At 41.2% G+C, this 15,202-nt stretch overlaps 1 protein-coding gene across 4 annotated transcripts in view; it reads right to left on the bottom strand.

Moving 5' to 3' along the window:
- Nucleotides 1-15,202, bottom strand: part of CPNE4 (copine 4) — a 335,017-nt gene that overhangs the window by 130,239 nt on the left and 189,576 nt on the right. For 3 of the 4 annotated variants that reach the window (XM_048838761.2, XM_048838759.2, XM_048838760.2), the window contains one exon: nt 7,920-8,099. The exons of the other annotated variant lie outside the window; for it this stretch is intronic. In XM_048838761.2, the coding sequence (XP_048694718.1) occupies nt 7,920-8,099 (180 nt within the window). The remainder of the gene's footprint in view (nt 1-7,919; nt 8,100-15,202) is intronic. 4 annotated transcript variants of the gene reach the window in all.

Raw genomic sequence — 15,202 nt, 5'->3', positions numbered from 1 at the left:
GAATGGGAACAGGGACACAGGTGTAAGGCTCTGTGGTGTCAGAGCTGGGAAGGGGGACACTAAGGAAGGAAACTGGAATCATTCTTGCTGGAAGTTCACCCCAATAAACATCGAATTGTTTGCACCTTTGGACTTTGGGTATTGTTGCTCTCTGTTCATGCGAGAAGGACCAGGGAAGTAAGTGGGTGAAGGAATAAGCCCCCTAACACACACAATGCCCTTCCCCCCCCCAATTAAAATGCTGAGGGTTGTTGATGTTTCACCCATATTTGGAACAATGGTTCATTAAGACAAGATTAAAAGAACTGACCTACTCACGTTCACACTCTGTAGACCTCTCCCCATTACATTATTGTCAACCCTCTCTCTCCACTGCTGCTGTATCCAGCCCCACTTTATGGATTACGTTCTCCATAACACATGCAACTTCCAGACTTCAAGATTGGATTTGAACCCTATAGTACTGATCAGTCCACAGCATGTTTAGAGATGAATTAAGGCTTTTTCCTATTTGCTATTGATTTTAAACAATGACAGCAGCCAGCCAGTCAGAACAGGATATTGAGGGGGAAAAAATCAGTGCCAACAACCATAACATAACAGGACCCAATGATATTGTTTGAAAGGGTTTATCAATATTATAAAATGGTTTGAAATTCATTTAGTGTGTGGCACCTCTAGCTCTTTGGGAAAAGCAGTTTTAATTCATTAATTTTTCAAGGATCAATGCAGTCATTCATATAAAAGATGCAATATGTAAAACAAAGCGTCAAGAACTGTGACAAGTATTCCGATAACATAAGCCTCTGAGTTTCATGCCATACTGGAAACAATATAACTTGAAAGATCATGTGGAACACTCCAATACAAAAGAATGACTAAACTAGGCCCCCCAAGGATTACAGAAGGATTTTAAACAGTTAGTAAAAGAAAGCTAACAAGATTGCTGCATGGGATAATTTTACAGCACTCTGAGCCAGCAGGAATAAAATGGCATTCACGTCCCACAAAGTACATTATTCAGCCCATTAATGAATTCAATTACTTCATTCTGAAGAGAGCACAGGCCAGATTTTTAGTGGTATTGAGGTGCCTAAATATATAGGCAGGCGCCTATCTTCATTTTTAGATGCCTAAATACACTTAAAAATCTGGTCCTATGTCTTTTGCAGCATAAGAGTAGTCTTCAGTCTATTTCTCCACTATTCTTACACAGACTATTTCTATTAAATAGAATTTAAATTAATTCAGGTATAATCATGGATCTTTTAGCCTTTTTCCAACTTGAGAGCAGTGGCTGAAAGTGGATTAATTATCTTCAAGTGCATAATCCTGTTAATGACAAATAGTATTAAAAGTATATGTGAAGTAGTGACAATTATTATCAAGCAGCAAGATCCTTAATAAAATGTGTGTGTGTGGTGGGGGAAGTACGGGGGTCGGGGGGGTACTACATCCCAAAATAATATTTGCTCAGATTCATGCCATACAGGGACGCAAACATCTGCTTGACGGCAGCTGTAGCTGTTCTCCAGGGATGCTGATCGCTACGACAAAAGGCAAAGTGATAAAGTGCAATAGTTTATTTTCTTTCTTTATTTATTTAACATTTCTGTACTTAAACTACCCAGTTTTCTGGGGACAAGCTTAGGGCCTAATCCTGAAAACAGTTATGCATGTGGAGGGCTGGTTGTGATGGGTCATGAAACCAGAGAGCTATCTGGGAGTTTTTCTATACCAACTTCATTAGTTCATAAACATTAAGAATAGAGCTGGGCAAATGTTTTGACTGAAATGTTCTGGCAAAAAATGCAGATTCGGTGACTCCAAAACATTTCATGAATTCATATCAACCCTGCCAAATTGTTTCAGCAAAAGGTTTGTTTTTTTTTTCAAAATGAAATTTTTCAATTCAAAATGACTTTTCGTCTAAAAATTCCCTTCATTTTTATCTTTTAAAAATTTGAAAATGTTTAAAAATGCTCAAAATCAAACCAAAACTTTTTGGTTTGGGGAGAATAAAAAGTTTGGTTTGGCCCGAAACAATTTTTTTTAAAAACTTTTCGATTTGCCATAAATTTTGAAAAAAATCAATTTCTGTTAATCTCTGAATGATTTCTCCCCCTGCCACACACACCAAATTTTTCAGAATTGCCAGAGAACTGAAAACTCCATTATTCACTGAGCTCTAATTAAGAACATTACATGCACATATGAGCATAGTTACTTTGAGCAACCAAGTGGCAGCAGAGATGTGAAAAATACAGCCACTGCTGAGAGTAGAGCAGGGCTTCAACTGGGACAAATCATGGTGGGTGAGTTTGAAGTGGCACTTCTTTTTAAAGCCTGAAATCTTTCTCTGGTATCTCAGCTTGCATTTGAAAAAAAATATGTATTGTCCTTATGGTTATGGAGAACACTTTCACAATCTGAACCAAGTGTAACTGATGCAAAGATATCTGCCTGAGTTAACAGAAAGCCTGAAACAATTGCCTGAAATTGAGAGATGTGCTCTGCCTAACTGGAGAGTTAACACAGATGCCCGAAGATGATAATTTAATTGTTAACATTACTAATCATTTCACTGCTTAACGAAGCAGTGAGACAGGAGAAGGACAATCATATGAAGATCCACTGAGAGTGATGTTTCATTCTGGTCGCATTGGTGAGTGGTGATTGGGAAAGTAGTACCAATTTCTTTCACCTCAGTCAGACAGAAATACCAGAGGGTAGAAGCAGAACCCAGAGGAGCCCCTAAGCTCTGCCCCTTGTCCTGACCAGCAGGAACCTGTTCTGCTCTGGCGACAACTATGGAGCCAGATGACATCCTCTCTCGCTCTAGCAGCACTGTTCCTCCCTCACTAGGGCTGACTGCAGACCCAGGCAGAACCTGCTGCATTGGTCTCCTCCCAACCCTGAATTATTCTGGAAAGCTTTAGTCCAGAAAGTTCAGCTATATGTTTAAATTCTGATTAGAAATACATTCCGATTAGAAATTTTGCACTCAGGTAACTAAAACTTGGACTGGAGCTAGAAACATCAAATTTGGCTTGTTTGGTGTTATGGGTTCTATTCTTAAACAAGCTCAAAATGGGCTCTAAATCAAGGAACTTTCATGCTTTCATGCGTCAGGGTTTGTGCATTGCTGCAAAAAGCAACCTATAAAAATTATGAAAATGTTTCTTCTTCAAGATACATTTATTGAAAATATCTTGGGATTCTCACTACAGCACAGTGTAAAATCTTGACAGGAACTGGCATCTGTTTGTCTGTAGTGACTTTTGCAACTGACAGAGTTCTATTACTAAATGTTAGTTTTGCACATTAAACTTAGGGCTTGTCTACATGGCAAGCCAGGGTGTGAAACTACAGTTTTCCGCGCAGTAAGGTCCTGTGAGGGCCCTGCTACAGCACAGTGAAAGTTCCAGAATGCGGCTCAGCGTTCAACGGCTACTTCAAAGCAGCAGTGCTCAGCCACACTCTGGGACTTTTGCTGTGCTGTATCAGCACCCACAAGGGATGTAACTACACAGCAAGCTAGTGCGCTGTAGATTCACACCCCAGTTTGCTGTGCAGTAACTTGCCTTGTAGACAAGCCCTTAGAAATGAAGTAATACTTGCTGGAAAACTTAACTGGTGTAGTACAGCACAGTACATCCCACATATGTAAGCTGTATAAGAAATTTCAGTTTGTATGATCTTTTATATATTAGGGGATCTAAAGAGAGGGCATATTTTAAGGCAATGTTAACAAGTAGGCAGAATTCAACTTGACCTTTTAACATTAACCTTTAGAATTTCCTAACTTTTAAAGCTTTATCTCTCAATGTAGCATTGTATTAATGTGCCACTAATTTTTGCATGGAATATATGTATTAACATGGTGCAATTAATATTGGATTGCAAGGACACTTCAGAGGAAGTGAAGAAAAAACATGACATTGAAAGGCCATTTCAGAGTGGAGAGCCTGGCTCAACAGCTCAGATCAGATATGCTGCTGCCTCTGAAGGAAGAAAAGATTTTAAATATTATTTTTTAAAATCTGTAACCATCAGGAAGACTGCTGCTGTTTTATTTGAAAGGGCTACTGTTAAGAGTGGGGAGAAAAAAAAAACTTTGAAGTAAATGTCTCTATTTAGCATACTGACTTTTCCCTAATTGCACACAGCAACCTGTTGCTCTTTCCTTATACTTGCCTACAAATAGCCTAGTAATCTGAAAGGTACGCTGAATGTATCAACACTTAGCCTTCCAGCTACAAATAATGATTCCATGCCAATATGTTACTACTTGAGAGATTCACCTGTAGGCAGGCAGAATGATCTTGTCAGCACATTGGAACTAACACTCCTACTTTTGTTAAAAGTTCAGTGGAATCATTCATGATTCTAAGTGATCAGAGCCTAACAGGCTGCATCTCATTGCCCTCATCACTGTGTGGGGATATTGGTTCAGTGCTGAATCACGAAGAAGAATGCTACCAGCCTCACTTCCTGAAGTACTTGGATTTTCAAAGTCTTCCATCCAAGGCCCAACATTGCTTTTGGTATATGACATGTGACAAGATCACATCTGAATGTAATATGGTTGCAGGCAGTGCTTAATTAGTGCCACGGCTTGCCAGGGCTGAGCCCCAGCACCTCTAGGCTTGGGAGTTCATAGCCCTGGCACGTTTAGGCTTGCTGCATCAGTTATGAATGTAAAAACATTGCTTGGGCCCCAACACCTAATTGCTTGAGCCCTGGCACCTTTCATTACAAATTAAGCATTGGTTGCAGGCTTAGAAGTTTCTGAGTATCTCTGAAGAAAGAGATACCCACTTTTGTCTGGTTAGAGCAAGTAGTGTGTTGCCTTCCCAAATGAGCTAAATCATCATCTATCATCTTTGACTAACATGATTCCTATAGATCTTGCTTTTCGAAGGGAGTATTACAGGTTTAGTGCACATATAAAAAAAGTGCAGGTTTAGTGCACATATAAAAGATAACCTAACACAGATTCAGGTAATGGTTAATTTCTTTTTGGTCAAACTCCACCTGGAACAAAAGAATGAAACATGGCACATTTATGAAAAAAACTTAAGTCTTTTCGACTACGTATAAGAATCCAAAGCCTATCCTATGTTTCATATAACATCTCCTATTTGTGATGGGAAAGAAACTGAATTGATAGACAGGCACAAAAAATCATAATGTTTTATGCACCCATTAAATTGCAGTGTAACAACAAATTCATGTCTAAGTTAGCTGAAGAACAGCAGCCACCCCATTATCATCCTACAAAATACAGTAATTACAGAAAACTGCTAAGTGCTGGAGTAAATGGGGTATGTAGAATCCCTGTTGCAAGATTTTCAATCCTGGTCTCATATTTAGCTCCATTTGGGTGTCAATTCCACTGCTAATATCATATTTGTAAAAGAGTTGATGAATTATGCAAAATTTAAAAACACAAACAGCCCAGCTATGTTATCAGAAACTTCAAGGCTACATTTCTGTGGTCAGATTCCAAGTTATTATTATTTTTTCTTGGTTACCATTAACAGTAAAATTACACCACAACCAAGCCAGCTGTGTGTTATTTATAGAGGCAGAATCATTATAAGGGCATGTTTTTGCGAATGGCGGCAGCAATGAGGTTTTTGCATTTTAAAACCAGTTAAGAAAGAAAAAAAAATGTAATACATTATTTTCTATATTTCTTTTCCCTCTCTATAAACAGCTCCTTTTCTTTGACTGAAGCCACAAAATGCCCTCAAAAGCACTGCCAAAAAGAACATGGTTTATCGTGCATTTAAAGATCCTAATTAACCACCCATCCCTGTTAATCTCCCCAAACTACAAATCTATACATACTTGTTTTATAAAACCAATGAGAAACCTTTCCTTCCTCTGGAACCTTTCTTTTATATCTTGGCACACATTTATAGGGCCAAATACTCCGCTGTGCTGTGCAGCTGAGGAGAAGGGGGGAAGAAGGGAGGTGGCTCCTCTTTTCTGATCCTGGGACCAAAACAACCCCAGTATAATTTAGAGCAGCCACAAGGCTACTGTAAATTCTAACAGATTTAGCTGTCCCATTGGGCCCATTTTGAAAGTTCCTGCCACTTGGTGTAGTCTTGACCGTTCGAAAAGAAACACATTTGCTCTTTCAGAAGTATTTTTTATGACTCCCACAAAAGAAGTCATGTTTGGCAGGGATGATATAGCAGTATCCAAAGCAGGGAAATTAACCCAATCCTCCCTCGAGTTTGGTGGTGGATTTTTATCAAGGGGCTCCTGAGAGTCACCTCCAGCACATTGCAGATGGTTAAGGCTAAGATTTTGTCATGGATATTTTTAGTCAAAGTCATGGACAGGTCACGGGCAATAAAGAAAAATTCACAGAAGCCTGTGATCTGTCCTGACTTTGACTAAAAATATCTGTGATATAATGGGAAGGGGCTAGACAGCTGCCAGGTGATTGGGAGGTCCGGGGCCCCCACCACCTGAAGGGACTCAGAATTCCAGTGTCCCCCTTCCCACCCCTCAGCGGTGGGAGCTGTGGGGGTCCACCTGCCCCACTATCATGGGCAGGGAGCTGCGGGGATCCCCCTGGCCCACGGCAGCTGGAAGTTGCAAGGTACCTCCGCTGTCCATGGTGGCTCGGAGCTTGGGGGCCCGCTGCCTCATGCAACAGGAGTACCTCACAGCTCCGTGCCACTGCAGGAGGCAGCAGGACCCTGCAGTTCCCAGCTGCCAGGCTGAAGTCACAGAGGTCTTTGGAAGTCACGGATTCCGCGACAAAATCGTAGTCTTACTGATGGTGCTTGTAGATAAAACTGCCTGTAATCAGAGACAAGGTGGGTGAGGTCATATCTTTTATTTGACCAACTTCTGTTGGGGAAAGAGAGAAGCTTTGGTGCTTACACAGAGCTCTTCTTCAGGTAATCATTTGGATTTTCCTGACAAACCATTCCTTCTAGCATCCTTGAGATTCAAAGGATGCCTCTGTGATTCAAGCTTCCTGACAGTAATCTTCAATTGCTTCTGCTTTTCCTGAACAACAACAAGGAGGACAGGGAGGAATTCCTGGGGTGGGGAGGGTAGTGAAAGCAGCTGCTTCTTCTGTGGAAAGCAATAAAGTTCCTGTTACAAGTTTAAGTGGAAGTGTAATCCAAACCAGAGCTTCACAAAGCTCCTTGCCAGCTCTCAGTGTAGGATATGTTACTCCTAACCACAAAATGTTCATTTACATTCAGCTCAGCTGGTGCATGATGACTTAACAAGTCTAAGACCGTCCTTAGTACTCTTATCAGGAATAAAGCCGGGATCCAATATACCTCAACCCTTCAGAGCAAAAAGCCCGCCATTTAGAAAGAAACCCTGCCAGAAGCCGCTTGTGTCTCTTTTTACATAAGCATGCACTTTCACACCTATGCATTGCTCAGTTGAGACCTGATTCTGCCACCCTGACTCATATTGGCCCCAATTCTGACAACATTTTTCCACCTACTTTACCATAAGAAAGCTAGCAGTCCCATTTACTCACCCATGGGAGCAAAGTTAAGTAGGTTCCTAAGTCTTTGCTGTATGTGCCATGTACTCATATGATTAATAGCTTACTCCCAAAGCAATTTCGCTAATTTTAATGAGGCTACTTGAGCAATGCAGTACTGCTCAGTGTAAGCGTGGCAGAAGAGGGCCCTTAACTTAACTGGATCAAGCGTCGTAGCCTTGTATGTCCCAGGTGCACCTGAAGAAGGTTCAAATCAACAATGCCTCTCTGTATTAGTCCAGTATAAAGCACCAAAGTGGTGAAGGAGAATGAGTGAAATTCATCAGATGTGATAAAATCAATGGGTCTTTCAGCAAAGCAATATATTTAGTACTGATACTAACAGAAGAGGGTAGGGGGGGAAAAGGAGGGAGACACCTACTTGTCCAAGAGTGCATTCCATGCCACCAAGAAAATCTGCGTCTTTCAGTCCATTGTGGTTGCTGCTAATGTCATGGACTTCAAACCGTAGCCGCTGAACCTCTTCAAAGTAGAAGTCCACTGTGAATAACTTGGAGAAGATTGGATTTATACAGGTTCGAATCACTTCTGTCCTGTCAACCTGCCAAAAAAACCCCCCCCAAAAAGTAAGAGAATTTGTCTCACTGACTTCTTACTCTGTTAGTAATGGGCTCCAACATGAACCAAATTGAAAGCGAAATTAAAACACAAAATTACACTCCACTTACGTGAATGAAGAATCTTTAAAAAGAGACAGTAGTTTAGATACAAAATGTGCTTGGCCTTTATTTTAAAAAAAGGTTTAATAAGCTAATTGGCTGAGCTTGTGAGGCTTTACATGCAACTCAATGGCATTTCTCTGTCTGTCTGTCGGACTATCTGTCTTTTGTAACATAACTTTTGAATGTCAAGTCCAATCATATCCTTGTATGAGGAGAATGGGATCACGTAGAACTCCGGTAGGTGGGGGACATTTGGGGACCCTGGTATGGGGGAAGGTGGGAATGGGGATACACAGAGCCCCTACCACTGGGGCAGAAGAGTGTACTGTAGGGCATAAGGGGACGTAGGAATGAGGGTGCACAAAGAGCCACCGGCACAGGGAAGAGATGGGGGGGCTCATGAATGGGAGACAGAGGGAACGGAGGGCACACAGGATTCCCTGACATGGGGAGACTGGAGTTGCATGGAGTCCCTTAACTCGAGGGGGATGGGTGTGTGACACACAGGGAGCTTCTGGGGGAGAACGGAGGGATGAAAGGAGCCTTTGGCGAGTGCAACAAGCTAGGCCTATACAAGCTACAAAGTGTGCGACCCCCTAATGTTAATAGCAGCGTTCTCATGTGAAAACAGGAGTGAGGTAGATTTAAGAAATTTCCTATATTCTTGAAAAAAGAAAAGGAGTACTTGTGGCACCTTAGAGACTAACCAATTTATTTGAGCATGAGCTTTCGTGAGCTACAGCTCACTTCATCGGATGCATACGGTGGAAACTGCAGCAGACTTTATATATACACAGAGAATATGAAACAATACCTCCTCCCACCCCACTGTCCTGCTGGTAATAACTTATCTAAAGTGATCATCAGGTGGGCCATTTCCAGCACAAATCCAGGTTTTCTCACCCTCCACCCCCCCACACAAATTCACTCTCCTGCTGGTGCTAGCCCATCCAAAGTGACAACTCTTTACATAATCAAGTCGGGCTATTTCCTGCACAAATCCAGGTTTTCTCACATCCCCCCCACCCCCATACACACACAAACTCACTCTCCTGCTGGTAATAGCTCATCCAAACTGACCACTCTCCAAGTTTAAATCCAAGTTAAACCAGAACATCTGGGGGGGGGGGGTAGGAAAAAACAAGAGGAAACAGGCTACCTTGCATAATGACTTAGCCACTCCCAGTCCCAGGAAATGGCCCACCTGACGATCACTTTAGATAAGCTATTACCAGCAGGACAGTGGGGTGGGAGGAGGTATTGTTTCATATTCTCTGTGTATATATAAAGTCTGCTGCAGTTTCCACCGTATGCATCCGATGAAGTGAGCTGTAGCTCACGAAAGCTCATGCTCAAATAAATTGGTTAGTCTCTAAGGTGCCACAAGTACTCCTTTTCTTTTTGCGAATACAGACTAACACGGCTGTTACTCTGAAACCTATATTCTTGGAAACCCAAAGACGACACATTACTATATATTGTTTCTGGTTTTATAAGACAGTTTCCAAAAAACACTTAGGCCACCATTGAACTAGGTGTAGTTTTAAGAAATAATGCAAACCCAGTACCAGAGAGCTCACAGTATAAGTTCTAGGCAATATTCAATGAGTGAATAAACAGATACAGGAAAGGGGACAGGGGGACAACGTAACGATAGAGAGAGATGCATTGCACCTGTGAGGAGTCACAGTGCTCTCAGTAGTCAAACTCAGAAATGCAGGAGAACATGAAATTGACTAGACACAGTGAGTGAAAGAGAGCAGTGCATGCTGAATGAAATGCAACAAATTAACAAACAGCACAGTGAAAAGTAAATGAAGGTCTATACCCTATATACATCTTCACTGCAACTCCATTGTCGTTAATGGAACTACACCCAGGATGAAGTTGCTTTTCTATCCACTGGTCAGGACTTTCAAAAAGATATCATTTTTATCTTTGCAGTGTTTCTTTAACCTTGAACTTTGTTACTTCACTGGGTGGCTTTATATTCATAGGCTTTTTTAAAGAATAAAAGGAAGGGGGACTGAGTCTAATGGATATGTTATCACCTTTACCCCTTTCTTCCTACATGCTCTCATGTAACAAAGATAACAAGAACAATACTGACTGCTGCTCTTCACCAACCACTGTGTAACTTTTAACTCTCTCTCTCTCTCTCTCACACACACACACTCACTCACACACACACACCAATTGGCAAAATTAAACACCTGATCTCAGCAGAGAGGCCATGGGCTGTAAAGATGCATAATAAAATTCATACTTGGAGAGCGTGATGAAACCTAGAGATCGGGCATCCCAGAAGTAGTCCCTTCAGACCACACTGAGAATATTGGTGAAGTATGAAGTAACCTACACTACTGCTACCTAGACCAACTGTTCTGTAGATAGTTAAAGGATTACAGTATCCAGTGCTATCAGCTTAGCATTTGCAAAGCAGCAAAGTCACAAAGAAAAATTAAATGGGTGAGGGAAAGAGGAAAGCTTTTAAAGGTATTCATTTGGAATTACTTGTATGAGTAGGGGCTGGGAGAATCAGGCTCTTGGAGAGTAATATATAAAATATATTCATGTTTTTCTCACTAGTAAATCACATACTGAGAGTATCTGAGGGATGCTCATGCCTCTGCCCCATTCCCTAAAATTGTGCAAGAAACTCTATCAGATCAAAACGTATTGCTGTGTCTTCATAAGAGTGCTCAGAAAGTACTTTACACACACCTACAAATACAGTACCTGGTTTCTAATCTTAGAAGTAGTTTTTGCTGCTTTTCATTCTGCTGCATTATTGGTTACACTGCAAGCAATGGAACAATTTCTATTTTCCACACACTTTGTCCTAGTCCCAAAAAAAACCCGAATAATTCTGTAAGATTAAAGGAACCAGTTCGAAAATGAGGTAGATATGGGCATGTCAGTCACTCATTCGACAACAGAAGTGACAGATTCTATCTTTTAGGGAAGAGAGATGGGTTCCTTTGTCTAATCCTTGGTGAACAACATCAGTTATGGGCAAAAAGGCAAATGCTTGCTTAAGCTCCCAGAGAGAAAATGCCATAATAGCTCAAGAAGTGGCAATCAATAAAGACATGAAAAGAGTACAGTAAACCAAAAGCATGAAGAATAAAAAAAGTGAGGAGTGTGACAGACGTGGCAATTTCTTGCAATATCCTGGACAAACCTTACTGATTTAAGTTTAAGTATTTTAGGAGTTCATTGTATTAAAAATGCAAATGTTTACATATGATTGAGGGATTGTATGTAACGTGTAGGGAGGAGACCTGACTAACATAAACCCTGGGAAGTGGTATGAGTTTTTAAGGAGTCTTTTAAATGATATGCCAGACAAAGTGAACTTGTAGTTGAGTGTGTTTCCTAGGAAATACTTGGGAGGAGGGGAATGCAAATTCTCATCTCTGGACCCAACCTTTTGAAGCTCTGCCCCGAGGAGAAGCCCATTGTTTGCTGATCACCTGTTCCCAAGATCAAAGGCCCAAACTGTATAAAGCAGCAATTGAGGATTCTGGTTCTGAGCAAATGATGTTATGAATTTGTAGCCATAGAAAAAACCCTTTTGGGGTTTGGGTTATCTTTGGTATGCTTATTAGCATGTGTGTAGGTTCTTTTATTGCTTTAATGTGTTTTCTCTGTAATGCTTTCACCTTACGCATACACGTGCTTGCTTAGGAAAAAGCTGTGTGGTACCTTACAGCTGTGGGCAATTACGCTGTTCATAGCTTCTGAGGAGAATGCAAAGCAGGCCTGTTTAGGTAGTATGCCTTTCTGGAGAATTCATGGCGTAGGCAGGGAGCTGTGCAGCCTGGAAATATCCCAATCAGAAGTGAGAGAAGTGCGTGTCTCTGTCCAAGAGAGGTGATGGCTGGGAGCCAGAAGCCTAAGAGTGGGTGCCCTTTCTGGACCACAGAGGAGGAACACAAGTGCAGCTGCCCTGAACCATGACAAGGAGTCTGTGGTAACACAGATTTATTTTAATGCTCTGAATGATTTGTGCTCATGAAAGGTGCCAGATTAACAGCTCTGGAGATAAAAATCATTGAATTAATTCATTTATTTATCAAACAGTTGCACCACTACTAACACCACTGCAATATCCTCACATGGCCCTGCCAATATACCTTGCAGTACTACAGAGAGTCCAGTCGGGTCCTACCACCACTAGAGGAGAGAGGCTCAGTCTCCTCATCCATTTCATTCTTGGGATCTCTTTGCTTAGACCAGTGGCTCTCGACCTTTCCAGACTACTGTACCCCTTTCAGGAGTCAGATGTGTCTTGCATACCCCCAAGTTTCACCTCACTTAAAAACTATTTGCTTACAATATCAGACATAAAAATACAAAAGTATCACAGCACACTGTTACTGAAAAATTGCTGACTTTCTCATATTCATCATATAATTAGAAAATAAATCAATCGGACTATAAATATTGTATTTACATTTCAGCGTATAGCATACAGAGCAATGTAAACAAGTCGTTGTCTGTATGAAATTTTAGTTTGTACTAACTTCGCTAATGCATTTTATGTAGCCTATTGTAAAACTAGGCAAATATCTAGAAGAGTTGATGTACCCCCTGGAAGGCCTGTGTGTACCCCCAGGGTATATGTATACCTGGTTGAAAACCACTGGCTTAGATTGTCAAAGAATGATGGTGCAACCCATTTTATGCACACTGTCCCCTAATCACTGCACAGAGAGAGACCACCAAATCTCTTCACACAGGCTATCAAGCATTCTTTAGATTGCAGTAACTTTCAGTCTCAACTCACTGCCAAAGGGATCTCAATTCAAATGACTCACATAGTGGCAAAAGGCTCCATCTCTGAGGCTGTCAGTCAGTTCAATGACATGAATTTGACCTAATGTTCGAAGCAGAGAAACTCACAACTAGAGCTGGGCGAATAACTGCTTTTTTTTTTTTTTTTTGATTCACTGGCAGTTGTGAAAAAACACAAACAGTTTGACCCAAACCAAATCCAAAAATTTAAAATAAAATAAAAATTAAAAAATCAGCAATTTGAAAAAAGTTCTCAAAATTGTTTAGTTTCTAGACTGTTTTTAACATGAAAGCAAAGTAAATTAAAGGCCTTGATCCACAAAATGGTAGCAGCGAAAGGAGGAAGAGCTGGAGAAGCCTTCCTTATAAACTTTTGCCCAGTGAATGCCTGGGTCAGGCATTCACCCAGGATGTGGGAGACCCAGGTTAGACTCCCTCACCCTTTGCCTGACGTGGACAAGGAATTTGAAGATGGGAGTCCCATACTGCAGGAGAGGGCCCTAACCACTGGGTTATGGGATATCCTGGTGTAGGGCTCTCTCAGTCTCTCCTGCTAAAGCTCTTCCACTGTGTATAAATAATTAAATAGTTCTTGGAGCAGTGACATGAAAAGATTTGTGTCTCTCACCTCTAAGGGGAGTGTCCTAACCACTGGGATACAGAGTCATTCTAATGCTCTTTCTCTGGCCCAATGAATATTCAAGTAAGTGAAACACCTTCTACAGGAGAGAGTGAGAAAAAGCCACCCCAGGCTATCCTGTAACTGAGGGGTTGGGATACTCTTCTACCATGTAGGAGAGACCCAAGTTCAAATCCCTACCGACGGGATTGAAAAAGACGAGTGCACTGACCACTGAGCTAAAGCCTATAAAGGGAGAAACAACCTTCTGCATTTGGTAAATGGTGCCTAAATCTGGGGGGAGGAGGGAGGGAATGGCCAAAACTAAGTGAATTTGTGTTACATTCACATATAGTTTTCGGTGGACCAAAGCTCTACTCACAACCAATCATTTGGGTTTCTTCTGAACTGAAAGTGATCCGATCCGCTTGCAGATAAATGGTCCTTTCGCACAACCATGCGCCAACTTCAGTGAAAACATCCAAAACATCTTTAAACCCTTTCCTTCACCCAAAGTTTTCTTTAATTTAATCTACTAAACCAATTCCTTGTAAATTTCATAAATTATCCATCAAGTTAATGGCAAGCACACTGCTTAACAAATTGACCATTTCAAAGGGCCTCTTTCAGGAGTATGTAAGACCTCTGCAGCTAGAATCTAAGAAATCTTCCTTGGCACTCTCTCATCAGCACTGTTATGCAGCCACAGGGATAGTTCCCTTTCGTCTTTCCTTGTGTCAGTGCAGAAAGCAGCAGGATTTAGGCCTAAGTGTTCAAGGGCAGAGCTAAAAAGAGACTGTTCAAGAGAGCGCACTTCATGCAAATGGAGGGATGTGGCTGGAGAGAGACAATAAGAATCCAAGTGTCATTTGTGAAAGGAAAACATCTGTTTTTTCAGGCCTGTGGTTGACTGAAATCCTTCCCTTGACATATATTGTATTATAATAAAGCCCATTTTTCTGAATTTCCCAAGCTTTCCATGTTATTGAGATAATACATCATGCCAGCATGTCAGAATATTGCATTATGCAAAAAATCTATATGGAGAGAAGCAATGTCAATAACACCACAAGCTATATAATTCTTCATGAGCTGCCAGCTCCTCTCGGCAGTCAGCACTTTACAATAGCATCAACCCCATTAGTCTAACTTGTCTCTGGTTTAACTTTGTCAGCATATTTCACAATTATGCTGCACCTTGCTTGGAAAGGCCTGCAGTGTCCCTCAGCTCAGAAACAGCATTCTTCGTCACTTCCTGACTGACTGTTGTGTAACTGTACATGATTAGACAGCAGCTGCGTTCCACGCTAGAGAAACAGTGATGGGTGAAGTGATTCAAGTATATATATATTCCAATCACTTTGGGATCCTTTGGCATGAAAGGTGCTATATAAATGCAAGATTGTCATTAACTATAGCCGTTGGGGAATCTATTCTTTTCCAAGTGAAGTATCCTAGCAGGTAGGTTTAATTTCAAAATATGGAAGTTCTTTTAATGATTGCGCAACCCATAGGAAAATGTGAGGGAAACTGGTTTACAGGCTTTCATAGGTGTCCCAGCTT

The sequence above is a fragment of the Caretta caretta genome, chromosome 2, assembly GCF_965140235.1.
Source record: "Caretta caretta isolate rCarCar2 chromosome 2, rCarCar1.hap1, whole genome shotgun sequence".
Taxonomy (NCBI): Eukaryota; Metazoa; Chordata; order Testudines; family Cheloniidae; genus Caretta; species Caretta caretta.
This window is presented reverse-complemented; position numbering and strand designations above follow the sequence as displayed.